The sequence below is a fragment of the Danio aesculapii genome, chromosome 11, assembly GCF_903798145.1.
Source record: "Danio aesculapii chromosome 11, fDanAes4.1, whole genome shotgun sequence".
In the NCBI taxonomy this organism is placed as follows: domain Eukaryota; kingdom Metazoa; phylum Chordata; class Actinopteri; order Cypriniformes; family Danionidae; genus Danio; species Danio aesculapii.
In genome coordinates, this window is record NC_079445.1 from 7,127,840 (window position 1) to 7,155,733 (window position 27,894).

Consider the following 27,894-nt stretch of genomic DNA (forward strand, 5'->3'; position numbering starts at 1 on the left):
TTGTCTAGAGAATTTCATTCTAATGAAATTAATATTCATGCAAAAGATTTTAAATCTTAGCATCACTCCAGTTGTGTCTTTAGATTATTCTTCTACATTTAGGGTTAATTTGTTATTTAGAATAATAAAAATGTATTTATAATTATATATCTTTTTTTTTTTTTCATTAAATATATATTTTTTTAAATTTGGAGGGGGAGCTGTGCCCCAGTAGAGCTTTGTCTAGCAATGCCTCTACCTCATATAAAATCACTGCTAATTCAGCTTGTGATAAAGAAAATTAAAATTTTGGTGAAACTGTATTTTTCTGGTTTCTAGTAAAAATTAAACAAAGAACAAACAATCTAAATTAAGTTGACAAAAAATGGACTAATTTGAATAGTTTTCCCTAGGGCTGGGTGATTAATCGAAGCCAACATTCAAAACCTATAATCGATACAATTTTTCTGAGTCAATTTTTTCAATTACTTTCACTATCGTGTGTAGAGTCATGTGACCCCACTCTGATTTATCCTTCTGCGTCGAAAGCACGTGTGTGGTCTGGCACAGTCTTCGTGCGGTCTCATACCTGCGTATCTCTCAAAAAAATGTAACCACACATTGCACGTTTACACTACATTGGTGATGATTGGATACAGTATCCAAATCATCAGAAAAATCTTGAGATGGCATATTTTCCATTACAATAAAATTATTATTTACATTAAAATATTTGTTTACAAAAGATTCAAGAAATGCACTGTTTAAAATATTCTTTACAGGATATACAAGTTATTTTATTTAGAAGAGATACTGCTTATTTTCTACTTTTAATAAGAAAAACACAATAATAATTATTGTTATTTTTGTTTCCAAAAGTGCAGGTTGTTTATTTTCACTTTTTTTAAGAAAGAGTGACTTTGTTTTAGGCAATGTGTGTTTTAATTTCAGTTGTTCGACGTTGAAGTAAATAATCCTAGAATGTAGATAGTGTGTGTTTCCTTAAATTACTTTATAATCAAGTAATGCACCATTGCACCCTTCATTCAGAAATCTCTCATTTGTAATATGTGATCATATTAACTGTACAAAACCTGTCAGTGAACTATGTAGGCAAAAAAATAAAATGAAAGAGATAATCATTTAATTAATCCATAATCAAATTACAATTTTCAATTAATCGAGATTTTCATCTTTAATCACCCAGACTTGGTTTTCCCCAAGGATATTGCAATATCTTTGGCAAAACAATATCAATTAGTCAGTTTTCTTAGTTTATTTAGATTGTTTGTTCTTTTGTTGAAATATTGATATCGTGAAGACTTTTAACCACAATAACCATGATGTAAAAAAAACAATCAGAATCAAGTATTTCTGACAGCCATATAAAGATAAAAAAATAGATACACTGCTGGTGAGTAACTTATAATAATTCACATATAAAATGATTATATTGATTAAAACCTGTGTAGATTCAGTAAAGATGTTTACTCAAGCTTTAGACTTTGATATATAAACCCCAAGTGATTGCCTAAATGAGCTATAATGAAGATTGACTAAGTTTTTACTGTGAAATTGCACAGTGTTCAATGGCGAAAGTATTACATGTTTGTGTAAGAATTAAATGAATGAAGGTCAAAGTTAAAATGACTGTATATCTTTCATGCTTTTCTGTGGGCATTCGGTCGTTTCTGTGTGGCGCTGCTGTCACCTGTACTCAGGCTGTAAAAACCTGTCAAGGTCAGGATGTCTCTCTCTGGTTGCATCTGTTCTGCTCCTTCAGCCCCTCTGATCAGTATTAACATGTGCTTTATAGACTTTGTATCTGGTTGCTGATTGTGTTTTTTTTTTTTTTTTTTTTAATTATACAATTCTTTATTTATTTATTTATTTATTTTTTTGCCAGTCAATCGGTGCACCCCTAATTTAAACTATTGTTTAAAGATGTTGAAAAAATTCACAGTGTATCCAAGTCTGTATGTATGTATTAGGGCTGCATGGTATTGGATTAAAAACTGACATTGCTATAATTCCATTCACTGCGATTATATTGCGATATAAAAGCAATTTCACCAGATGATTTGAATAGTTTATAAAGAGTTTTAATTCAGTTTTAATTCAATTGGGATGATTTTGTAGGGGAGTGTATCTGCTCAAAATAGTTTAAAAAATGACAAGCATAGTTAAATACGACCAAAGAAATTAAATAATCACTGTACTATAATAACAATAACAACAACACTATAGACCATTTCAATGCGGTGATGTCATTAGCCCATGGACATTTTCTGCTATTTCAGAACTGTAACGAGGCAGTTCAATCATAACTTAATGTTAAAACAGCGATTGTAACATTATTTATCAATATGTGGCTCTTTTTGGCTTCTCGGAAGCTAGAGAAATTAAAAATGTAAAACAAGAAATATGTTGGGACCATTGTTTACATCCCTCAAAATGGTCCAAATCATTTTGACTACAAATGTACATTTAATGTTTAATTTACTCTGGTAGACTTTTGACCCCTATTTTGAAGTTACTGTCCTCCTCCCTTTCTATTGTATGCAAAAAGTGAGAAGTCGTGCCTAGGCAAAAAGCAGTATCTTCCACATGATCAGTATTGCTGCTCAACATTTACGAAAACAGCAACACCTGTAGTGTCTAGTAATCACGCTATTTATTTTGAATGATTGGCAGTTACAGCCATTTACTTATTGCTATCCTGTGCTTTGGTTACATTTGCAAATTACTTCCAAAATGTAATACTTAGTTTCTGTAATTTGAAAGTAGTTGTTTACAGTATTACAATAATTCTGTTTCTGTATTTTTGTTACACTACTTTTGCATTTATTTTGAGTTAATTTTCGAAATCATAGCTATGACCTAGTTATCTAGACCATTGATCACCAAACTTGTTCCTGGAGGGCCGGTGTCCTGCAGATTTTGGCTCCAACCCTAATCAAACACACCTGAACAAGCTAATCAAGATCTTCCTAGGTATACTAGAAACATCCAGGCAGGTGTGTTGAGGCAAGTTGGAGCTAAATCCTGCAGGGAAACCGGCCTTCCAGGACCGAGATTGGTGACACCTGATCTAGACTGTATATCAGTGGATCCTAAACTTTTTTTTTTTTCTTCTTTTTTTTTTTTTCCCCCGAGTGACATACTCCTTAACATCCTTTTGCATTCTCTCTTCCACTTAAACTAGTCACTTTTCTCATTAAGGCACAATATTTGCAATTTAAATAATGTTTCATTTAATTCTTTACCTTCACGAATTTTTTTTTTTAAATGAACAATGTTTCAAATAAAAATATTAAAAAGAAAAATATACAACTATAGTAAAAATTCAGTTATCCATGTATTAACTAAAACCACCAGTAGGTGGTGGTAAGGCACTGTCTTGAGACATTCAATAGCAAAGTGTTCGTTGCATTTATGAATCGATCAATGAATCAACTCTCACAATTCATTTAAAAAATAATTCATTCACAAAAATAACCCAGCCTAGCCTAAAGAACGACTAGACCGATGTGAACACCAGCAGGTTGCAATAATGATTAATGTTCTTGTGGATTAAATATCTCTGTCGACAATAAATGCAGTGGATTATATTGGGTTACAAGAAAAGGTAGGACATGCTTTTAACTGTTTATGTTTTTTGCTTTTTAATGGTTTGAACTGAGTTTGTATAATCATGCTACAATGTTAATACTGTCACAGCATTCCAGTCAACTAACTTGGTGCAACTAGCCCACGACTGCACTGTGTAAAAATACAAATTATGAAGAAAAAAATGACTGAGACTATTTACGATATTTTTTGCTTGCAATTTATAGTCTTCGCTTGTTTGCGATGCTTTATATTTAGCAGAATGTTAGCCTATTTCTGATGGTGACCGTAAAATAAAGGCAGAATATCAGAACTATTGTACCAAAACCAAGTCAGAGCGGTTATTGGTGTTATGGTGTTCTGCCTTGGTTTAGCTTGGGCATTTGGAAGTTATTGTTAAGACAAGACATTGTTTTCTTATAAAAAAAAATAATTATATTGACTCAAGATACTTATCCACATGATAAAGGAGGTCTTCATTTTCCCAAAAATGTCCATAGCTCATTTTTGTCAAAACACAAAGTTACAGTCTTTTGCCTTTGTGCTCAATAGTCACTCAAATAGTGCTATAATTTTGCTACCTGTCTGTCCATCTAAAAATAGTGCACTATTTGAGTGCACATCTGTCCAAGTGCTTGGTCTACTAAAACAGTATATCGTGCACTCTTAATTCGTAAAATTCAACACAGTCGATAACTGTCTTACTGTTCAGTGATGGCTATTTTTCTGATGGTTTCTCAAACCCCAGGTGTGCGCTCCGTAACGGGGGTCTGCTGTCGGCCGTTGACATGTCTGTGTTATTTAGAAAGGGTTTGATTAAAACAGTTCTCATGTATCTCTCCTCACAGCACGCTGAATTGGGCTGAATCATTCATTAGTCTCATGCATAATGCATCGAGCAGGCTTTGGTGTGGGGATCTCTTCCCTCCTGATGCTATTAACTTTTTTCTCTGTTTTTCTTTTCAGTTGGCAGTGTGTATGGGCACACCCATCCTCACCCCTGACTGGATACGCAAGGCATGGGAGCACAGAGATGACATGTAAGATTGTGGGCTCTATCATACAGCCGATGCAATAAGGTGCAAGACGTGTTTGGTGCGATTTGTTGCTATTTTCAGACCAGCGCAACCTGAATTTTCAGGTTTTGCGCCACATTGAATGCTTTGTGGACTCATTGGGGTGTTTTTCTAAAAAGGAGGTGTGTTAAGGCGCATTGTCACATTGCTGTTTTGAGGAACTGAAATGGATTGTGCCATTGACCAACTAAAACCAAACCAAAATCATGTGTTTGGATATAATTCAATTGGATATCTTTGACCACACTTCATTATTATTTTTCATTTATTTGTTGCAGGAAACTAGAAGTGAATTTAGAAATACAAACAAATCTTTGTGCTTAACAAACTAAATTAAATATGTAGGCTAATGGATGTCTTCAGTGGAGTGCGTACAACACCGATTCCATATTCACGAAAGTAAAAGAGTAAAGAGAAAGAGGCCAAATGGAGGAGGCTCATTCTTTATCCTTGCGCTGCAGATGGTCTGTTTAACTGTTTTTCCACTTACAAAGTCTGCAATGTAGATAGCAAATGCACCATAGTGCGACACAACTGACTCTTAAAGGGAATGTGAGATTAGATTCTGATTGGTTTAATGCACATTATGCTCAAAATACACGCATAACTCATTAAGAGAATAAGCACAACCCTGTTAGACCATGCACCGGGATGCAGAGCGTATTTTTCAATCCTTAAAATAGCAAAAGTGGATTCGGTCACTCCCTTAATATTTTTATGCCATGCACTTTAGACTTTGCACCTAGATCGTTAAAATACAGCCCTGTATGTGTGTTAGTCATCCATCCTCCACAGTGTGTAATTCTAGAGAAGTAAAAATGTGAGTGATGAGGCCAAGATTTCTGTCCACTTGTGCACAAACCAAACGCACCCTCCCAGCTTCCATATTAAAAATGCTTTCCACTGCACTCGGGTTTTGACATTTTCCACACATGTATTAAACAATGAACCTGACCTTTCACATTAATGACCTGTCACTCTGGGCTGAATGTTGACTTAAAGTTTTTTTATTTTTTTTTTTTTATTCTTCATAGCATCCCTGCTGTGTCCGTGAGACTTAATACAGACAGACTTAAAGTCAATATGAAATCAAAATTGACCTTGTACTGTCTGCATACATGTTTTTGGCCTTATTTTATGCGGGTTGCGTCAGTGCACATTATTCAGGAAGAGGAAAAGCTTGTCTTTCATCAGAATGTAATTTGTTTTTCTGTAATGACTTTTATTATTCTTTTTGGGGGGATTTTGTTTGCACAGGCATGTGGTTAATGCAAATCTAAAGCCATATATCTATTTGTTAATGGATTTATGCTAGGGATTTTAAATGAGCAGGATCAGTAAACTTGCATGAGGCCACTAAGACTTAAAAGTCAAATCCTCTTATATTACAATTATCTAATGCCCAGAAAGATAAACATCTCGACTTGTCATGGGTAACAAATGTGCCAGACTACACGTTCCTTCAAATCCCGTGACATTTACGACTAGCTTATTTCCCAAAGCAGTCACAAGTGTTGCTATGACAATATTTCTTATCATAATTTAATTTTTAAAAATCTTAATTCAATCTCAATAAAAACTGATGCTTGCTGACAACTAATAACTACAATATTTAAGGGTATTCCTTATGACATGGATGGGATCAAACGTATGATTCCTTTTTAATATTAAAATATTTTCTTTGAAATCTAAATGTATATTTTCCAGCTATGGGTTGCTTATTAAACACACCCTCGCCTGAGCTTGCCGCGAGTAAGATGTAGAAAACTAATACACATTAGCAGCAAGGAAAAATCAGATGCTCAAGACAAACTTTTAAAATAATGACATACTAACAAATTAGCAAATATATGACAGAGGTTTGTGATACAACAATTACAGTGAAGCATTCATTAAATCCTTACACAGCGAAACAAATCATCTACCCGCACAGTTGAGTAGTGGAGAGGCACAAACAAAAATATAATTTGTATATTTTTCTTGGAAAAATATCTTTTTCAAACGAATTTCGTTTTGTATATTTTTTATCTTTTAATGTATCTTTTGTTGATCAGTTATCTATAAACAACAATAACGAATAACATTTGATGTGATGCGCTTTAAAACAAGTCCTCTATATGCACCAAAACACGAAATGCTGTGAGATAAAATTGGTTCAATAAATAAAATAATAATCTAGCCTAAATAAAAATTAAGTGAAATATTCACAGTTTAAGAGTAGCCTATATTAAACTATTTTTTCACTATTAATGACAAATTTGAATAAGCAGGAAATGCTTTTGCTATGTATTTGCAGCACTGAACATGTTCCCAGATTACCTCGGAAGAACAAAAACTGAAGGATGAGAAAACTCAAACTCGTTATGAGAATGAAGATGTCTGCATATTTGTGCCAGTGTGTCAGAATTGCTTAAAACATGTTAATATTTTAGAAAATGTAGTTAAAGTTTGCATAACCAATGATTGATTTCTATTTTTTTTCACCTGAGACCCACCTATAAGTAAATATGCAGCCTGTTTTTTTTATTAACTGATCGGTGCTGTAATGGCAGCACCCATTGATATAACCGAGAAATTATGTGTTCCTGTCACCCATGTGACTGAACTGGTTGTGAAGAACGAAAAAAAGATTAAAAATGCTAGACTTTCTGCGATGGTGTCACAGGCAAGGTATTGGTTTTCGTGAACCATGCCACATTACACGAAAAGAAATGTTTGAATTGGTCACGACACCCATTTGTCGTTTACGAATCCCCACGACACTCTACGTCAAGGAAATCGTGATAAATTCGTGTGATCTGACCTTGGCTTTAATTAAATGACTTAAATTCACTAAAGTCTGGGATTAAACGACAATAGCAATAAATGTAAGTAATTATTTTTTATATTTTCTATTTGTTTTAATAATAATAATAATTATTATTATTATTATTATTATTATTATTTATTAATTATTATTATTATTATTGTTATTGTTATTATTATTGTTGTAATTAAATTAGTTGGTCAATTTACAAGTACTAGATGTTCAAACCAGCTTTGGAGGTCCTTCAGATAATGCTGCTTGAGATTATAAATAGCTAATGTTTGACAAGTCAAAATGAAATGCCGTGGTTTAGGGCTGCACAATATATCAGTTAAGCATCGATATGTGTGCGTTGCGCAATATTCCCATCGCAAGATATGCAATGTTGAGTTAGGATTATAAATAACCAGAAACCAAAACGCATGCGATTTGTGGAGACCGTGCAGAATTTAACCATAATAGAGTGAAAGGTTATCATCTGTATGTGTTTTTAAAGCCTGTGACTGTTAAGAGTTTAAAGCATTTTAGTAGTGCATAAAGTTTGATAGATTAATTTTATTGAATTATTTATATGATGATAAACTATGCACTGTCATTTCTGTACGTGAATAGGGTATATGCATAGCTTGTTTTTTTTTTTCAATAGCAATAACTTCCGATGAATGGTTATTCTGACTTTTTTATTTTTTGTTTCAATGTTATACGATTCCTTTTACAGAATCGAAGTTGTAATGTAATTAAAATACAATCAGTTGAATAGACTTCAGCATTCATTTAGATGTTCAAGCATAAAACGAAATAACTGTTTACACGCACACTGAAATACTGGAGTAAAAGAATTGTCATATTTTGAAGACATGGCACAGAAAAATATAATTTAATGCAGTGCTTCTTATACATTCTGAGACACACTTTATATCATATGTAAATAAGCAGTGAAGATTGTTGAATTTTTATTATTTTTATTTTTTTAAGAGAACTGACCTTAAACGTGCCGATTTTGTAACTGCATACAGTTCATCAGAAGAATTTCACACGTTCCTGAAAAATTACTTCTGCATATACCCTATACTGTTATTCTTTCTAGAATACCTTTAAAGCACAGTTTATTTCACTTTAGAATAAATTACATAAAAGTAGAGCTCTTCTGGTAAAATTGTGTTGATATCGCAATAAATATCGCAGAGAAAAATATTGCAGTGTAAAATTTTTCCAATATCGTGCAGCCCTACCATGGTTTCTGTGTATTTGTTGATAACCAAAAAGGCCAACAAATTAATCTAACGGTCTCTTGATATTTTGACAAATATCAAATTTTGCTAGCAATTTCAAAATCAAATTTTGTGAGCAATTGTGAATTTCTCTTCCCATGTAAGCTCATGGTATCACACAAGCAAAACACCTCATGGCTTAAAAACGTTTGAGAGAGATAAAACCATCAATGACATAATTATAGTAGACCACAAACAATAACTGGGTTAAGATCAATTTTTACATAGAAAAAATATATTAAACTTGTTTAATCTTGCATATCCCGGTCCTTTCTGATATAAAATGTACATTGTAATCTAGTCCTCGTATCCTATTTAGCTCAGAAATTCAGCAAGCTTTGGAAGTTGCAAATGTAAACATTATTGTAACACTGTTTTTTAAAGTAGCTTTAAATGATAACTTTAAAATTATTTCAGTGGGGGAACAACCATAAACTAGATTAGATTAATTGTACTGCTTTCAACTTTGTGGGTTCAGGTCGCAAAACACAGCCCCTTTTATGTCCTGCCAAAGGAATCATAGACATAGAAATGACTGGGGAAAATGGTATGATCTGCCTGACTGTACACTTCACAAATGTTGCTCATTGAGTTAGCCAACAGCAAACTATAAGATGTAATTATCTAATATGCAAATCAACTAAAGAGGAAAAAGTAGTAACATGTGAGCCAAACAAGAATCAATATACAGTACGACGGGCTTAAACATGGTACTTTACCTGGTCTGTGGACACAGTTTCCAAATAAGGTTAATTATTAGCTCCATATAAAACGGGATCATGAAAGGAACAGTCAAATGTAACTCATATAAACACCTTATCCTATTGTCGTCTTAATCAGATTAAGGCAGAACATTTTATTACTGATGTCTATGTAAATGTAGTTACTTCACTGTTACAGCACTAACATGTAGATGATTAGCTTTAATATTGCATTATGCCTTCTGAAAGTCCCAATTATGCTTGTTTTATAGCATTTTTAAATTGACATTAACAGATTTTCTTTCTTTCTTTTTTTTGGCTTTAGTAATTTCCACGCAGGCAACGAGCAGTTCCGCACTGAGTTTAAAGTTCCTCCATTCCAGGACTGTGTCCTCAGCTTTCTGGGCTTCTCGGAGGAAGAAAAAAACAACATGGAGGAGAGGACGCAGAAACATGGTACTGAACTCTAATGCATCAGTGTCCTTTCTAAAACGGCATATGAAACATTTCACGAAATGTCACACAATCTCTGCTCAAATAATTCTCGATTAACCAAAAGCTTTCACTCGGATGCATCTGACCGCGGGATATACTTCTGTATTTTATTGCCAGCCCCTTCTCTGTAAAAGCAAATGACCCCTGACTCCTGCCGGAGGGGGATTTCTAAAGCACGTCCTGCTTGTTTTGTCCAGGTGGACGCTTCCAGGCGGTGGGCGATGAAAGGTGCACCCACTTGGTAGTTGAGGAGAACTCCATTAAAGAACTGCCCTTTACTCCCCTAAAAAGACTCTATGTAGTGAAGCAGGAGGTATGAACTTGACTTAAAGTGTGAGTCCTCAATAATAGTGGATAAAAATACACTGTTATTTCACACTGCTTCCTGTCTGTTATCTGCTGTGTTTTTGGCACACATCAGGAGTTTTTATAGTTCACTAGCAGTCATAAATGCATCAGTAGTTATTTAAAGATGCTAATGAAGGTTTTAACTGTAATCAGTGTAACTTATCTTTTGCATAATCCTTAATGAATTTGTTCTTTTTGCAGTGGTTTTGGGGCAGTATACAAATGGATGCCCGTGCAGGGGAATCGATGTACTCTTATGAAAAGGTGAGTGAACTTGGAAAATGACAGTTCTGGAAGTACCACTTGCATTTATTTTTTGCTTCTATAACGTATAACGCTTTCCCCAATGCAAACCTCACCATGAGCTCTAAAGTGATTTGATTTTGTTGAATCAATCAGTATTCAGTTTTATTTCAGGTGCTTATTAAGATGTAACGAACTGATAAATTTATTCTCCACAATTTATAGGCATTACCTATCACTTAGAGAGGTGTGGGTTCAGCTCAATATTTTAGCTTTTACTCCCCTTGAATATTAAAGAGCGCGTATTTGTCATTATAAAAGGTCATATTTGGGTTTTGGGGGTCTCCAACAACAGGCTTATATGCATGCAAAGTCAAAAAACACTTTCATTATCTTTTAATATGCATCTATTTTTACCTAATTATCCCAATGACTCCCTTATGATTCGTTCAGCATTTAATTTGAAGAGTTCAGAAGGAAAAACATAGTTTTCTCCTAAAATTTGCATTTTTCTCAAGCTCCTGTGTGTAATTTCAATAAATACACTTTTATGGCAAATAGTCTTCTTTGCATTGCCTTTAAAGTTAAATAATAACTGAACACAAACATAGGATCCTGAGAAAAATGCTCATTTTAGAAGAAAATTTCAGGTGGCACTTAGAGGTTTTTGCGGCGCCAGTGTGTACCCTGATAGAAACCTATGTATAGAATTTTGAAATGTAGTGACGCGCTCCTGGTGTGTGATCCCCTTAAAACATCTGAAATGTTGTTTTGGTCATTCTAAAACGCCTTAACCGTTTCACTAATAGTTTTATTGTATTATTAACTACCTCCAGAATTGTCAAGAGCCTCTGTGCTCCATGTCTCAAGCCTTAAAACGCCACCCACACGTTGCTTGCGTGTCGGCATTGTCCACTGAGGCACAAGTCATTTATTAAATAAAGAAAATATTCAAACAACTACCACAGCAAACTCTGCTTTTACTGCTTTTATTGGGCGCTAGTTAATCAGAAAGTGACGACTTTGTTTTCTTGAACTCATTGGATGGAAACGCTGCTTTGTGCACAAGTCTTAAGCGATATTCCAGTTTTTTGTATAAATTTAATTTGCGTCTTTGGATGGAAACAGCTAGTGGCTTTAAAAGACTAACTTGTATATCGTTTGCAAATAGGAGTTTGATTATAAACATTGTCTGTGAACTAGCAAATATTGATGTGGAGACATAAAAAAACCTAAATAAAATCTTTAAAAAAAACTATGCATATACAAGAGGAAATTACTAGAGTATTCTGTGCTGTGGAATAAACCATGCAAATATCTTGAGCTTATGTTAACTGCACATTTTATTTCAGCCATTAAACCAAAAATGGCATTATCCTTTGGAGTGATGAAACTGGAAGTTCCAAAACTCATATGAGTTTGCGTTTACTTACTATTTGTAATGCCTACTAAAATTGTAGCTGAACTGTATAACGGCTTTCCATTCTTTAATAACAATGAACTGTTGAGTTTATGCCTCTACACAACAATAATCTCTGTTTTCACCTCGTGTTGTTTCCAGCCGGAGAGTCCTGCCATGAAGAAGGCTGTGTCATTGCTGTCTCTCACGACGCCCAACAGCGGCAGAAAACGACGGCGTCTCCGTGAGACATTGGCTCAGCTCACCAAAGAGACAGAGATTTCTCCCTTCCCACCACGCAAGAGACCCTCGGCTGAACACTCGCTCTCCATGGGCTCCCTGCTGGACATCTCCAACACTCCAGACACCAAGTCCAGTGGAGGTGAAATCAGTCATCTCATTTGTCACTAAAACAACCAAATAATATAATATTTCCATCGGTGAGACAAACAGATTAGCTTTCTGAAAAGTTCACCAGGTCCCTTTTGCAATTTTGTTAGAGTCAGAGTTTCTGCAGGGTGTTAAATAGTAAAAATTTAAGATATTAAAAGGGCAATTTTACCCAAAACTGAAAATTTACTCACCCTTTACTTTTTCCAAACGTGTTTGACTTTGTTGAACACAAAAGAAGATATTTTGAAGAAAGCTGTAACCATTGACTTCCATAGTATTTGTTTTTCCCACTATGAAAGGTAATGGTTACAGGCTTTCTTCAGAGTATTTTGCTTTGTGTTCAACAGAAGAAAGAAACACAAAGGATTAAAACCACTTGAGGAACCACACGATCTGAACATTCCTATTTGTGCTATTGTAGGCTCATTTCGTAAATGTAAGTGGTTAATTTAAGCTGCATTTTTTTATACAGAGTGTCCGCCGGGTCTTAGAATGTCTTAAAGTTCAAAAACAAAATTTTAGGCCTTTAAAAAGTCTTAAATTCACTGAAATATTGTGTTTTGGGTCTTGGGTGCATAATATCTTTGAAACACAGTCCAAAGCCACACTTCCTGAAACACGAAGGCGCGCACCTTAAAGATGACAGCAGACAACCCTATATATCATGTCATTCGCAAGTTAGAAAACTTTACAGTACTTTGTAATACTACAATTCCGATTGAAAGCTGTATTATATTTAGTACATTTTTCAGTTGTGTGCTTAGTGGTTGGCCGGTGGTGTGCAGGAATTACACTTATTACTAAGCCATACTATTTCAGACCGAATATTTAGAGTAGCATGGTAAACAATATAGGGAGCGCGTCACAGGTTGTCATGGTTTAAAAATGAACCAATGTGAATCTAAAACCAAGTTCACCTCAGTAAAGCAGGCTAGGCGGAATAGCGCTATTTACTCATGTTTTGTTGTTAAACTAAGTAAAAATCTACATTATCGGTGCTGTAAAATGTCCCTTATGAAACTGAAAATAGTCGCATCAATCTTTCACCGGAAGATTTCAGTGGCTGAATAACACTTCCGTTCATATAAATCATTCATAATACAACACAATCTACATCAGCTTCGCGTGACTAAAATATTTCAAACATAACTTTACCTGTCTAAAAGAAATACTTCAGCCATGGTGTCATCCTTCCTCCAGCGTGCAAAAGTAACTCCAATATTGATTCAGGATTTTAAAAAGTTTTGATTCTGCATTTGCTTTTACTGCTGTGACGGTCTCCTGTGCACATGAACGCGCGGTGCACGCGAAAACTGCAAATCAGCATGAACTGCTGCAGATGTACAAATCTACATTTGTTGACAGACAGTTTGGGCTACTTCTCAGAATTATGGGAATTATCAGCCCGACAATGTTTGGATGTTGGATGAACAGTTTTTAATTCAATTCAGTTCAATTCACCTTTATTTGTATAACGCTTTTACAATATAGATTGTGTCAAAGCAGCTTCACATAAAAGGTCATAGTAAATAAGAACAGTGTAGTTCAGTTTTTAGTGTTTAAGTTTAGTTCAGTTTAGCTCAGGTCAGTGTGGTTTAATAATCACTATTGAGAGTCCAAACACTGAAGAGCAAATCCAACGATGCGCAGCTCTACAGATCCCGAACCATGCAAGCCAGTGGCGACAGCGTAGAGGGAAAAAAACTTCACTAATTGGTGAAAGTGAAGAAAAAAAACCTTGAGAGAAACCAGACTCAGTTGGGCACGACCATTTTAATTTCTCCGCTGGCCAAACGTCTTGTTCAGAGCTGCAGTCTCAGCGGCAGAGACTGGAAGCTGGCCTCAGCGAAGACTCGTCTGTCCCTGGAGCGTCACAGGAATCAGTCTCATGTTCTCCACAGTTTTTAGTCTTATCGCAGAATATAAAAATACATGTAAATACATTTAGATAATTTACTTTAATCATTACAATTGGAATGTGAAGAGACTTTCAGCCAGCAAAACAAAAAAGAAGCCAATCTGAAGACAATCACCATTAAATCATTTTAAACGGCTCTTAATTGTTCTATTTCCATGTGAAGCTACCCAACAACATCCATCCAATTGCCAACAATCTATCTCAATAAAACTTTGAACAAAACTCTTAATTACTGTATTTATAATTGATTTCTTTACAATAATATTAGTTTAAAATTTCTTCATATATTTATAAACCATATATGGTGAGGACACTGATCTGGCTGGACTTTTTAAAATGTAATTTAATATAGTTTTTAAAACTTTAAAGAAGAAAATATGTAAATGTTTTGTTTGGACATATTATTTAAATTATGTGGCTAAGGAATAACTAATTCAAATGTATTGTGGAAAGTATAAAAAGTTTGCTCACCCAATTGGGCCATTAGTCTGAAATTTGGTTCAGAATAGTCTTAAGTCTTAAATTTACTTGATGGAAACTGCAGAAACTCAGTACATATTCAAGCAAACTGCATGCTTGAATAAAAAAAAAAACAGCAATATTATTTAGAAAATCTTAGACAACCTGTTCACAAAAAATATCCATTGATGGCTCTAAAAAGCTTAACAAGAAGTCACGTCAGCGTTTCATTCCTTATGTTTAATACTCTTTAACTTTCCAAATATAATTGGCTGTATTTTAAGACCAGCATTGTGATTATAGGTTTTACATTTCATTAATTATGTTCTTACAAAGTAAAAAGTATGACTTGGTGAAACCTGCAGATCCTCTGGGGAGGGTTTCAGAACTCTCCAGACTTTGATCTCAGAGGTCCAGGGTGATCCATGGCAGGCCTGAGATGAAGCAGGAGAATGTTTTAGATGAGCCAGGCCGCTGTGTTTTTGCAGAGCTCAGGTGCAGAAGAAGCAGCGGTAGGCGGAGGAGCAGCAGACAGAGTAGATCAGAGAGACTGCAGCGCACCAGCACTCCTGTGTGCAGACAGGAGGACCAGACAGGTGACATTCAGAGAACTCTAGACAAGGGTTTAGAATAGATCTCATAGAAAAGGTAATAGAATAGAGTAAGTTTGTCTGTTATTCTAATTGTAGTGGTTAATTTTGTTAAAAATCCCTGTTTTACAGGGATGTTACAGGTTCAAGTTCATTTAAAATCCTTTAAAATCATTGCTCTTTTTATTATTTTTTTAATATTGTTTTGGAATCAATGCCATTTTATAAAACCGTTTACAGTTCTATTACAAATTGATGTAAAATTATGTAGTTATTGTGTGTGTGTGTATGTACAGTCTTACGCAAACGTTTAGCCACTCCTTGATAAATAACAGATTTTGTTGTTGTTTTTTTTTTAATAAAGATGTTAACGCTTCTCTCTCTTGGTAATGGAGAGAACATACAAGTTTGCATCTGTTTAGCAAACATTGATGCATAGTAACTTATGCAATACATGGAATAAAAATACAAATATTATTATGGTACTGTACAAAAGTTTGGGCACTTTACATAATCAGTACTTGGCAACACCTCCTCTGGCAGATATCACAACTTGCAAACACTTTTTCTTTCAATTTTTGTAATTGGGATTTTTGCCTATTCTTCCATGCTTCTAGCTTCTAAATGGCTTCTAGTTCTGTACTATTCTTTTGCCTGCATGCACAGCTCTATTAAGATGCACACAGATTTTCAAGCTTGTTTAAATCAGGGCACTCTGATGGCCATTCCAAAATCTTCAGCTTGCATCTTTTGAGATATTCCACAGTGGATTTCGAGGTATGTTTAGGATCATTGTCCTCTTGTAGAAGCCAGACTCTTTTTCAGCATCAGCTTTTTCACAGATGGTGAGATGTTTGCTTTCAGATTTTGATGGTAGTTAGTGGAATCCATTCTTCAGTCCACAGCACTTGATTCTAAAACACATCTTCTGACGCTTCCATGAAGGTCTAGTCTGTGCAAGGGTTGCTGCAGAGTGTAATGTTGCACCACCACTCTGCTAAATCTTCCTGCAGCTTTTTTGCAGTCAAATGGGAGTTTTGATTTAGCTTTCTGACCAGCATACAAGCAATTCTCTCCAGGAGTTTTTTTAGTCTTCCAGCTCTCATCTTGACCTCCACAGTTCCCTTGAACTATCATCTTTTAATTACATTTCTCACTGTGGAAACTGCAGACTGACAATGCTTTGCTATCTTCTTGCAGACTTCTCAGGCATTGTGGGCATCAATATCTTTCATTTTCAGAATCGTACACAGTTGCTTAGAGGAACCCATGGTTGTTGACTGTCCACAAGTGTGTGCGCAAGGTTTGAAGATGCAAAGTATTTGTAAAGCTTTAAAATTGACATTTAGTACAGCTGTTGCCATGTATCAGATCTAACAAGCTGATTAAGGTCTGAAACCTTAGATATCTTCAACTATTAGAGTGCCCAAACTTTTGCACAGTACCCTAATAATGTTTTTATTATTGCTCAATTCATGGGGTAAAACGTAACTATGCGTCAATGTTTGCTAAAAATACTGTGCGTTTCCCATTTCCAAGAGAGACTGTGTTAACATTTTCAATTAAGAAAATCACCAAAATCTGTTATTCATCAAGGAGTGGCTAAACTATAAGACTGTATGTATGTATAGATGGATGGATGGCTGGATGACTATAAAGTTGGATCACTGCATTTTACTTTTGACTAAGTGCCTTGATTTATGTACAGTTGAAGTCAGAATTATTAGCCCCCATTTGATTTTTTTTTTTTTTTTTCTTTCTTTTTTTTTTAAAATATTTCCCAAATTATATTTAACAGAGCAAGGAAATTTTTACTGTATGTCTGATAATGTTTTTTCTTCTGGAGAAAGTCTTATTTGTTTTATTTCGGCTAAAATAAAAGCCGTTTTAATTTTTTAAACGCTGTTTTAAGGTCAAAATTATTAGCCCCTATAAGCTAATTTTGTTTTCGATAGTCTACAAAACAAACCATTGTTATACAATAACTTGCCTAGATAACCTAATTAACCTAGTTAAGCCTTTAAACGTCACTTTAAACTGTATAGAAGTTTCTTAAAAAATATATAGTAAAATATTATTTACTGTCATCATGGCAAAGATAAAATAAATCAGTAATTAGAAATGAGTTACTAAAACTGTTATGTTTAGAGATGTGTTAAAAAAATCTTCTGTCTGTTAAACAGAACTTGGGGAAAAAAATAAACGGGCCTAATAATTCTGACATCAACTGTATATGTTTTCAGGTTCAGTGCAACTTCAAAATCATTTATGAGTATTTTCCTTACTATGATTTTAGTAGGTTGTTATAAATGTTGAAAATATCCACACAAGTATGAATTTAGACCTTAAGTATTGGTAGAAATGCATATGTTGCATACACGTTTTTCACAAATATTTGAGAAATGTTTGAAGAATTATTATTGTTTTATTTATTGCAGTTTTTTTTACAAATAAATGCCAAGGATATTATTTTTTTGTTGGTAATATCAATATTATTATTTATTATTTAATATTAATTATTATTAATAAAAATAATAACAATTATTATTATTATTATTATTATTGAAATCTTGTAATCTCCAAATGAGCGTCAATCAGATAGCTGAAGCTGTTATAGTATGCATTTGTATTGAACTTGGATCATTACTTTTAGCTCTTCCATCTTTGCACTGTAAATCCTTGCACATTTTGGCACTCCTTTGTACATTGACTAAACAAATATATTTTAACACAAGGTATGAAATGTATCTCAGGGTGAGAACTAACAGTGTGTGATTTATAGTGGCTCACCCATGCATGTCTGCTATTGTGTTTCAGAGAATGCCAAAGTCCCCAAAAGCTCAACGCCTGCACTTCCCAAGCAGTCAGCACGATGGCAGGTCTCTAAAGAGCTCTACCAAACCGAGAGCAACTACGTTGATATCTTGGCCACGGTCCTGCAGGTCTGTGTTCTGTGTGCCTTGTGTGTTCTTTTTCCGTCTTGCACGCACACACACACGCACACACACACACACACACACAAAGCAAGTGGCAATCCACAGTACCTGGCTCTGGCCTTATCAAACTGAACCAGTGCCTCTGACCAGTAGGGGGGAAAATGAATTAGATTTGGACACCAATGCCATGGACATTTCAGTTCTGCCTCGCACCCCCTTCATATGGAGCTCATACAAACACACACACACACACACACACACACACTTTTTGTCTGCTTGCATAGTAAATGTCACATCATATGCCCGCAATCAGAACCCAGCAAATTTCACTGAACAGTGGAGTCAGATCATCAGGCAAAACTGAATAGCTTGACCTTTCCATTGTGGTCCAGTGGATCTTCATTAAGTTTATGGAGTAGCTGTCATGCAGAGGTCTGCATGGGACTGATTTTCCCCACTCCTGTTCAACTTGCTCACAACTAGACTTTGGTTTGTTTTGGAAATTCTTTAAAAAAAAAAAAAAAAAATCAGCATCATGCTATTTTGTGTTAAAATCAAGTTAGCGTTGTGCTAATTCATGTTAGAAACATCTTCATGTTAATGTTAAAACATGCTGGAAACTGGTAATTGGTCAGTTCATGATAACAACATTGTAACTAATGTTAGGTGTGCTGATATGCGCTTAGAGTATGCTAACCATTATAAAATTAATAATGATAACTCATGCTGATAATGCTTATGTTTAAAACCTAGGTAGCACACGTCTGTAAGGAATAACAGAGTAAATTGTCATTTTAATGGTCTAAACATGCTCAAAAAAAACATTGCAAAATATGAAAAACCCAGTGGTAGCAGTGGGATCTGAAACTAAACAGGAAACTTGTTATTTTTTATTTTTCTCTGCAAATATTTTTGACGTTTTAGGCATTTTCATATATTGAGTTTTATCAAACTCCTCCTAGAGGGACACTTCAATCAACACCAATTTTTGGAAATGTAATCTAAAGTCTGTTGCTAAGTTAAAGGTGCTGTATGCAAGTTTGACACCCAGTGTTTGAACAAGGTATTTCACACCTGGTTCGAAACACACAAGCACAGTTTGCCAAATTGACGACGCCAGCAGCAGTGTTGACTGTTGAGCCTAAAGGCTGATTTAAACAGTGTTCTAAATAAAAATAGTGGAACATGATGGAAAGAATATTTTCCACATTAACAGGAGTTTTTGTTCTAACCAACACCTGAAATTTATTTTAGAAACGGCTTCTGTTTCGTGCAGCTGAACAACAGAAAACTGACAATGATCACCTCAGCTACACCTCATGTGCTTTATTCAGTGCTAAATGCTAATAATGTAAGTTTGAATGTCATTTCACATGGAATTTATTGTCATACTACTGAAAGCAACAGCAGATAGTTCACCTCAGATCTTGAAAATAAAATAAACACTTTGAAATTGAACTTAAGAACAGTGACTCAGTGCAAGCCAACACATATCAGTGATTAAGCATCTACATTTAATAATGTTAAAGAGGTTTAATATGTATTCATTAGATTATAAACCTTACCATTTTGTTGGAGTGCAAGTGGTTTATTTTAATCCAAGCAACATTTTCAACATGTTCATTCGACTAGCAAACATAATCAGTTGTCTCCCAATAAAACCTTTTAACTTTTAGCTTTCACTCTTTGACTAGCCAAAATCATACTTTGTCAAATTTGATACTTGTCTACTTTTAGATCATCTTTTGTTTCTATTAAATATCTTTTCAATCATTTATTCGTTTTGTTTTTAGTAAGCTTTTATTCAGATTCATTGATACTTTTATTTAACTAAATGGTCAATGAGTTCATTTACTTTTCTTTCTTTCCTACTTTCCCCCTTTTAATTTCTTTCCTACCTTTTTGTTTCTTGTCTGTCTTTTCTCTTTGTTCTACCTCTTTCTTTCTTTTCTTTCTTTCTTTCTTTCTTTCTTTCTTTCTTTCTTTCTTTCTTTCTCTCTCCCTTCAGCTGTTACCTTTTTCATCACTATTTTCCTCTTTGTTTCCTTCCTCCTTTCTTGCTTTTCTTTTTTTCTTTCTTTCGTGCATGCTTTCTTTTGTACTTTCTATCTTTCTTTCTGTCTTTCTTTCATACTTTCGTATTTTCCATCTTTTTTGTTCTTTCTTTTTTTTCTTTCTTTCGTACTTTCTTGTTTTTCTTTTTCCAGATGTTATATTTTTCTTTACTATTTTCCTCTTTCTTTCTTTCCTTCCCACTTTTGCTTGTTTTTCCATTTCCACTGTTCTTTTCTGTCTTTCGTTTTCTACTTTTCCCCCTACTTTTCGTTCTTTCTAACCTTTTTTTCTTCAATTTTTTTTGTACTTTTTATCTTTCTTTTCTTTCGTACTTTCTTTCTTTAATTCATACTTCTTTCTTTTTCTTTTGTACTTTCTATCTTTCTATTTTTCTTTCATTCTTTTGTACTTTCTTTCGTTCTCTTTTATTCGTACTTTCTTTCTTTCCTAATTCTTTTTTCCAGTTGTTACTTTTTTTTTTTACAATTTTTTTTCCTCTTTTTCTTTTTCTTTCTTTCTTTTCTATTATTTCTTTATTTTAATCCAAGCAACATGTTAAGCATGATATTTCAGGCTAGCAAACATAATCACTTGTCTCTAAATAAAACCTTATAACTTTTAGCTTTCACTCTTTGACTAGTCAAAATCATACTTTGTCAAATTTGATACTTGTCTACTTTTAGATCATCTTTTGTGCATCTTTTCAATCATTTATTCATTTTGTTTTAAGTAGTAAGCTATTATTCAGATTCATTGATACTTTTATTTAACTAAATTCTAAATGAATTCATGTTCCAAAGAGTTCAATTCCAAATAAATGTTTATTTTAAACTTTTTATTCTAGAAAAGTTCTGAAGATGGCATAAGAATCCTCTTTAAATAATTTCTAAAGGATCGCGTGGCATCTAAAAACGCGGATCTTCCATCACAGAAATAAATTACTTTTTAAAATCGATTAAAATTAAAAAGCCGTTATTAAATAGTTATGACGCTTCACAGTGTGGCTTTTACTGTATTTTTGATCAAAGCGAGTATTCTTACTGCGCATAAGAAACGTTTTTTAAAAACATTTTTGCCAGTGTTGCCATCACAGGGTTTATTTTAGGACCCCACTCAACTCTGACTCCGCACTTTGGCTGACATCTCTTCGAACTATCACCCTCTCATGCCTGCAAATCAGAGGTTTAGTCCCAAATTCGAATCGGTTCCTTTAGTGATCCCGTAGGAATGCAGACCTTTACCGTCAAGTCCTGCTCCATTAGCGAACATATCGGAGTCCGTCCTGGCTTGATCTAATTTCCTTTGTTCATGGCTCCTTTCAGCTCTTCAAATATCCGCTGGAAAAAGAGGGGCAGGTGGGCGGCCCCATTCTGGCACAGGAAGAGATCAAGACCATCTTTGGCAGCATTCCAGACATCTATGAAGTGCACACGAGAATAAAGGTAGGCAATAACCTTTCTAAAACGCTGAGTTAAAGGCTGTGTTGTGCGTGTTGGCTGATGAATGTGCTTTGACAGGCGGATCTGGAGGAGCTGGTGATGAACTGGTCTGAAGAGAGGAGCGTTGGAGACATTATCCTGAAATATGTGAGTGCGATGAAGCTTTGAACTCGACCTCCTCTGGCGTGCAGCTCATAACGCAGTCAAAGGCTGAATGGCAGCTTTTGTGATCTCTCTTTATTTTTTCAAATTCCCTCTCAGTCTGGAGAGCTGGTGAAGGCCTACCCACCATTTGTCAACTTCTTTGAGATGAGCAAAGAGACCATAGTGAGATGCGAGAGACAGAAGCCCAGGTTTCATGCCTTCCTGAAGGTACTGTCAGGTCTTTTTAGTGCATATGAGGAGTTTCTTTTCTTTCTTTCAGTCTTTGGTAGAAGCTTAGGGTGCTCATGCTTCTGATGGTTTTCGAGTGTTAAAATGTTGGCAAATACAGTCATGTTTGAATGGGTTTCTGTCAGCTCTGTTTACTATGGATCAGAATTGTTTTATCAGATGGTACAGCTGAAAGGTTGACTAGACTATCTTTCTTTCTTTTTTCTTTTTCTTTGGTACTTTTTTCTTTCTTTGCTAATTTCCCCCTTTTCGTTTCTTTCCTACCTTTTTTCTTTCTTTTCTCTTCTTTCTTTTTTCTTTCATTCTTTTTTTTCGTTCTTTCTTTCATTCCTACTTCCCCCCCCCCTATTTTTTGTTTCTTTTCCTACCTTTTTTCTTTTCTTTCTTTTTTTCTTTGTTCTTCCTTTCTTTCCTACTTTCCCCCTACTTTGTTTCTTTCCTCCTTTTTTCTTTCTTTTTCTTTCATACTTTTTTCTTTCATACTTTCTAGCTTTTTCCTACCCCCCCCCACTTTTCCTTTCTTTTCTACCTTTTTTCTTTCTCTTCTTTCTTTCTTTTTCTTTCGTACTACTTTCTTTCGTACTTTTTTCCTTTGGTACTTGCTTTCTTTCATACTTCGTACTTTATATTTTTCTTTCTTTCCTTTTTTCTTTCTTTCTTTTTTTCTTACTTTCCTACTTTTTTCCCTACCTTTTTTCTTTTGTACTTTCTATATTTCTTTCTTTCATACTTTCCTACTTTCCATCTTTTTTCTTTCATTCTTTCTTTCCTATTTTTCTTTTTCCAGCTGTTATCTTTCTTTACTATTTTCCTCTTTCTTTCCTTCCCACTTTTGCTTGTTTTTCCTTTTCCACTGTTCTTTCTTTCTTTCTTTTCTACTTTTCCCCCTACTTTTCGTTTCTTTCTTACCTTTTTTCTTTCTTTTCTATTTTTTTTGTTCTTTCTTTTCCTTTCTTTCTGTCTTTTCTTTTCTTTTGTACTTTCTATCATTCTTTCTTTCTTTCTTTCTTTCTTTCTTTCTTTTTCCAAATTCTTTTTTCCAGTGGTCACCTTTCTTTTTTTCTTTTTTTTACAATTTTTACCCTCTTTTTCTTTCTTTCTTTTTATTTCTTTTCCTTCTTTCTCTTTCTTTCTTTTTTCTTTTTTTCCTTCCTACTTTTGCTTGTTCCCCCACCCACTGTTCTCTCTTCTTTGCTGCTTTTCTTTCTTTCTTTCTTTCTTTCTTTCTTTCTTTCTTTCTTTCTTTCTTTTCTACATTACTTTCTTCCTACTATGTTTTCTCCTTTCTACTTTTCTTTCTTTCCCTAGCTGTTATCTTTCTTAATTTCTTTCTTTCTTTCTCATTTTTCCTTTCTTTCTTTCCTACTTTTTCTTTCTTTTCTTTCTACTTTTATTTTGTTGCCTTGGTCTTCCTTTGGGTGAACATATTTTTGATATTTTTAGAATAAGCATTAAAAATACAGTGAATTTTGCTCTGTTTACGAGATTCTAATGGAGTTTTATTGAAGACTGTTTATTCACATTTTTCTTTCTCATTTTGTTATTCAGATTAATCAGTCTAAACCAGAATGTGGCCGTCAGACTCTCGTTGAGCTTTTGATTCGTCCCGTGCAGAGACTGCCAAGCGTCGCCCTCCTGCTGAATGGTAACCCACATAATATGGCTATGGCATGATGCAACTGATAGACACACAAACAGCTGTTCCTTTTCAGTAAACCGAGCTGAATCCATAGGGTCTAAATAGAGTTTACGATCGATTCAGGATGTGCTAAATTAAATTACTTTACAAACTGTCCACATTTTTCATTAAAAATAAATAAATAAATAAAATGTTAAGCCAATGTATGCTCATACAAGTAAACAAGCTTTTGAATGTATTTTTGCTCTTTGCAGATATAAAGAAACACACATCAGATGACAACCCAGATAAAGTGACACTTGAAAAGGCCATCGAGTCTCTCAAGGAAGTGATGACGTGAGTCCTTATTGCCCTTATATAAAAACCGTCCTTGAAACAAACTAATGTTGCACCAAGAACTAATTTCAGCAACCAGAACATGTTGAAGGGCCAGAATCATTGACTAAAGCAGTGGCTTTTAGCTAAAGAGCTGTTTCTTTCTTTCTCTCTCTCAAATTCACAGCCACATAAATGAGGATAAAAGGAAAACAGAAGGACAGAAGCAGATCTTTGATGTTGTTTATGAGGTGGACGGCTGTCCTGTGAGTAATTTTGTATTTACTTCTCTGGAAGTTTTCTACATTTACACACATCTTTTGAGTTTAAAGGAATCACTTTCCCACAGTGCTGCTTGACTTCATACAAGTAGTGCTATATTCCAAGTCTTTTGAAGCTTCGAGTCGACAGATCGGAATGAAAGATGTTATTTCAGTGGCCGTTACAGCTTTCAAATAACTCAAATCGTTTCCACACCCCTTCAACCAACAGAACTAAACTGACCATATTATGACCAACGGGATTTTTCCCGCTCTTTTGAAATAAGTGTATGATGTAAGCGCACTCCAACATTCACCAAGCAAATCTCACCCGCCAGCCCATCCAGACCATGAAAGCGAAGTTATAAAAGCAGGTCATTCAGAAATCATCACAGTGTTGAGGTCAGAGCATCAAGCACAATAACACATCACTGCCCATTTACATCCCAACAACTGTTTATTATTCAACAGTTTTGCAATAGAGGTCACTTATATATAGTTTTTTTGGTTGTGTAAATTGTGGGGTCAATTTCTCATTTTAAAAGTACTATAGCGGAAATGGTGTGTTAATAAATGTCAGAAACAATGGGAAATGGTTATGTAACATTAAATTGACTGTTTATGATGCTGAAAAACTTGAATAACATTAAAAGTAAACTTCAAGAGATGCGTTAAATGCTACATAGGTTTATTTTAAAACGGGTTGTCCGCGGGGTCTTAAAAAGTATTAAAAGTTGATCATGTATAGAGATTAAGGCCCTTAAAATGTATTTAAAAGTCTTAAATGCTATTTTGCAAGGTATTAAATGTTGTAGCATTTTTGACTATGCAGTGTATGGTTGTATGCTAAAGTTTGCCTGAATTTAATCTGCGAATATCAGGATGCTGTGTAGTTTATGAAATCACTACAAGCCCATTAGATTTGGCATCATGCTGCGTGATTGTTTACTGCAGTAACCAAGGCAACACCATTATTTCTGCAGTTCTATAGGTGCCAACCTGCGGAATTTGCTAATTTAATAGATTTTTATTCAGTATATGAATAATGTTTTAGTTTTGGATTAGTTTCTTACATTAAAATTTAGTAAATATACTGCAAGTTAAAATGTCTCCAGTGTTTGTGGTTGAAAAGTTGTTATAAGGTCTTAAAATGTATGGTAAGAGTCTTAAAAGGTGTTGAATTTCACTCTCTGTTTCTTGTATATACTCTGTAAAAGGAATAGTTTTCTGATCATTTACTCCCCCTCATGACGACCAAAATGTTTTTGTTTTTTTTTCTTCAGAACAAGAGAAATTAAGGTTTTTAAACAAGAAAATTCTGTTATTTTTCTTCATCCATTGTAAGTGCACAAGCCATTCTTGAGTGACCAAAGACCAAAAACCATATTTAGGCAACAGAATAGTAATACAGCGGACAAATAAGGGTTTCTCAAACAAAACAATCCTTTTCTAGAGGGAAACAAATCTATCTGCAAATGCTTACATTAGTCCAGCTGTGCAAATATTTGCTTCACAAAACTGTTTAGGTCTCAGTGTCATGCATATGGTTTTGCCAGCACAACAACTGTTTACTTGTGTGAAGATTGAGTGCTGTCTAAAAGTTGAGTAGTTGTTTTACAGTGTATAGGGCTGTATGTTGTGTGGCGCTTTAGTGTTTGTGTTCTTATCCTGGATGCTTTAATGGCTAGCACCTTTTGTTGTCAGAGCTTGCTTTGTTTGGATCATATTAATATGGTTAGGAAAAAATTGGTCTGATTGGTCAAGTTGTGTATCTGTTTAGTAGAGGTCAACCGATATTGAATTTCGACATTACCGATGGCTAGGTTAGACCGTAATAGCTGATAACCAGGGTGCGAATTACAGGGGTGTTTTGGGGGGCTCTGACCCCATTCAGCCCCCCCCCAATTAGCTCTTGATTTACCAACCCCCCCTATGAATGACATCAAAACAAGATGTCAATAATTTGTTGTGATCTGTATCTTAAATGATATTAAAATATAAATATGCATTTGACCACCACTGTAATAGTTCAGATCATTGTTAATGCATAATCGCGCCAATATCAGGTTATGCGAGAGGTTATTCAAAAGTCAGAAACAGGTACATCAAGAGTGATACGTTTGCACTGCAGGCAAATATGTCCTAAATCTTTTTTTCTTTTTTTTTTTTTTTTTGCGCCCACGTGTGCCTCAGATCTGTTTTCGTCATGACAGTGTGAACAGCCCAAACCGCATGGAATCTGATCTTTTCAATTCTGATTTGTGCCACTTTCATATGTGGTATTAAATCAGGTACAGATCTGATGTTTTGCAGTCTGACCGCAGTGTAAACCGTTTTTTGTTGGAATTCATGTGACTTTTGCATAATTTTAAAAGCGCTTGTTAACCAAACATTAATCGTTAACATGTAACCAAAAAAGGTATGTTCATAAAAAAATACCACCATAATAAAATTGGATATATAAAAATAATACATAGACCTACATGAAATAGCTTACATTTCACTTAAATAATTAATACATAAACAAAAACAAATGCAACTAGTTTAATGCTCTTTTTAAACTTTTTTTTCTTTGGTCACACTTTATTTTGATGCTCCGTTTGTTGAATTTAAGTTACATAGCTTCTACATGCCAACTAATTCTCATTAGATTATAAGTAGACTGTTAGGTTGGGATTAAGGTTGGAGTTTGGGTTATGGTTAGCGTAAATTGACATGTACTTACAAAGTTTCTTACAGTCAGTTAAATGTCTGTTTAAGGAGCAATATCAACCAATAGTAAGCAGACAGTCTACTAATACTCAAATGGACAATCAAAATAAAAAGTGTTACCCCCTTTTTTTGATGTTGTTAAGGACAGAATCCTTTAATATGCCCTTAGGCAACATTTCAGTTTCACTTTGAGTTTTGACTGGGTACAGCCTATACGGTTTATAACAAATTAACATGAATTAACAGTAGGCTAGGTTAGCAGACTTTGCAAACATGCAGTGAGTGTTAGTTAAAGGAACTGAAAAGCTATATATTAGTTTTTAAATATTCAGAAATTAAATACTCATCTTTCTCTACAGCAAACAGTAAACACAAATAAAATGACCTTACCTTTCTGTAAATAAGTTGAGCTCAAATTGGGGAGATAGTGTAGCTTATTATACAAACAAAAAATAATAATTATAAAAATACAGAAGGCTCTGCAAGCTAACATAGCTGAAAAGAGCCTTTCTGTAGCGTATATTGTCTCAAAATAATTATCACAGATGCTACACAAAATATTATGACGTTAAACGTACAGCTGTGGTACTCCAAAATGGCTAAAATAGGTACGAGACGGAAGTGTACAGTAAATCTCCTATCCTGCATTTAGAGGAGTTTTTTTTTTAAAATCCCTCTTTGGTCACTTCATTAAAAGGCACCATGTCTTTAGCGTGGTAGTGCGTTATAGCATTAGTTATCTCCTGGGTAGGGTTGCACCAGCTGTTTGTAAGTTCTTTATTTAAATTGGAAGGTAAAGTCTACACTAGGGGCTTTGTAACTACTAGCTAGTTTGTAACTAAATTTGTTAACGTGTTA

General features: G+C 34.5%; 1 protein-coding gene across 5 annotated transcripts in view; it reads left to right on the forward strand.

Annotated features, from left to right (window-relative positions):
- ect2 (epithelial cell transforming 2) overlaps positions 1-27,894 on the forward strand; it is an 80,855-nt gene that overhangs the window by 20,556 nt on the left and 32,405 nt on the right. For 3 of the 5 annotated variants that reach the window (XM_056468603.1, XM_056468600.1, XM_056468601.1), the window contains 13 exons: positions 4,555-4,628; positions 9,768-9,898; positions 10,135-10,250; positions 10,487-10,549; positions 12,090-12,309; positions 15,186-15,293; positions 18,105-18,229; positions 21,601-21,720; positions 21,796-21,864; positions 21,979-22,089; positions 23,659-23,755; positions 24,004-24,085; positions 24,252-24,330. In XM_056468603.1, coding sequence (XP_056324578.1) covers positions 4,555-4,628; positions 9,768-9,898; positions 10,135-10,250; positions 10,487-10,549; positions 12,090-12,309; positions 15,186-15,293; positions 18,105-18,229; positions 21,601-21,720; positions 21,796-21,864; positions 21,979-22,089; positions 23,659-23,755; positions 24,004-24,085; positions 24,252-24,330 — 1,395 coding nt within the window. The remainder of the gene's footprint in view (positions 1-4,554; positions 4,629-9,767; positions 9,899-10,134; positions 10,251-10,486; positions 10,550-12,089; positions 12,310-15,185; positions 15,294-18,104; positions 18,230-21,600; positions 21,721-21,795; positions 21,865-21,978; positions 22,090-23,658; positions 23,756-24,003; positions 24,086-24,251; positions 24,331-27,894) is intronic. The other 2 variants (XM_056468604.1, XM_056468602.1) reach the window with 1 other exon arrangement.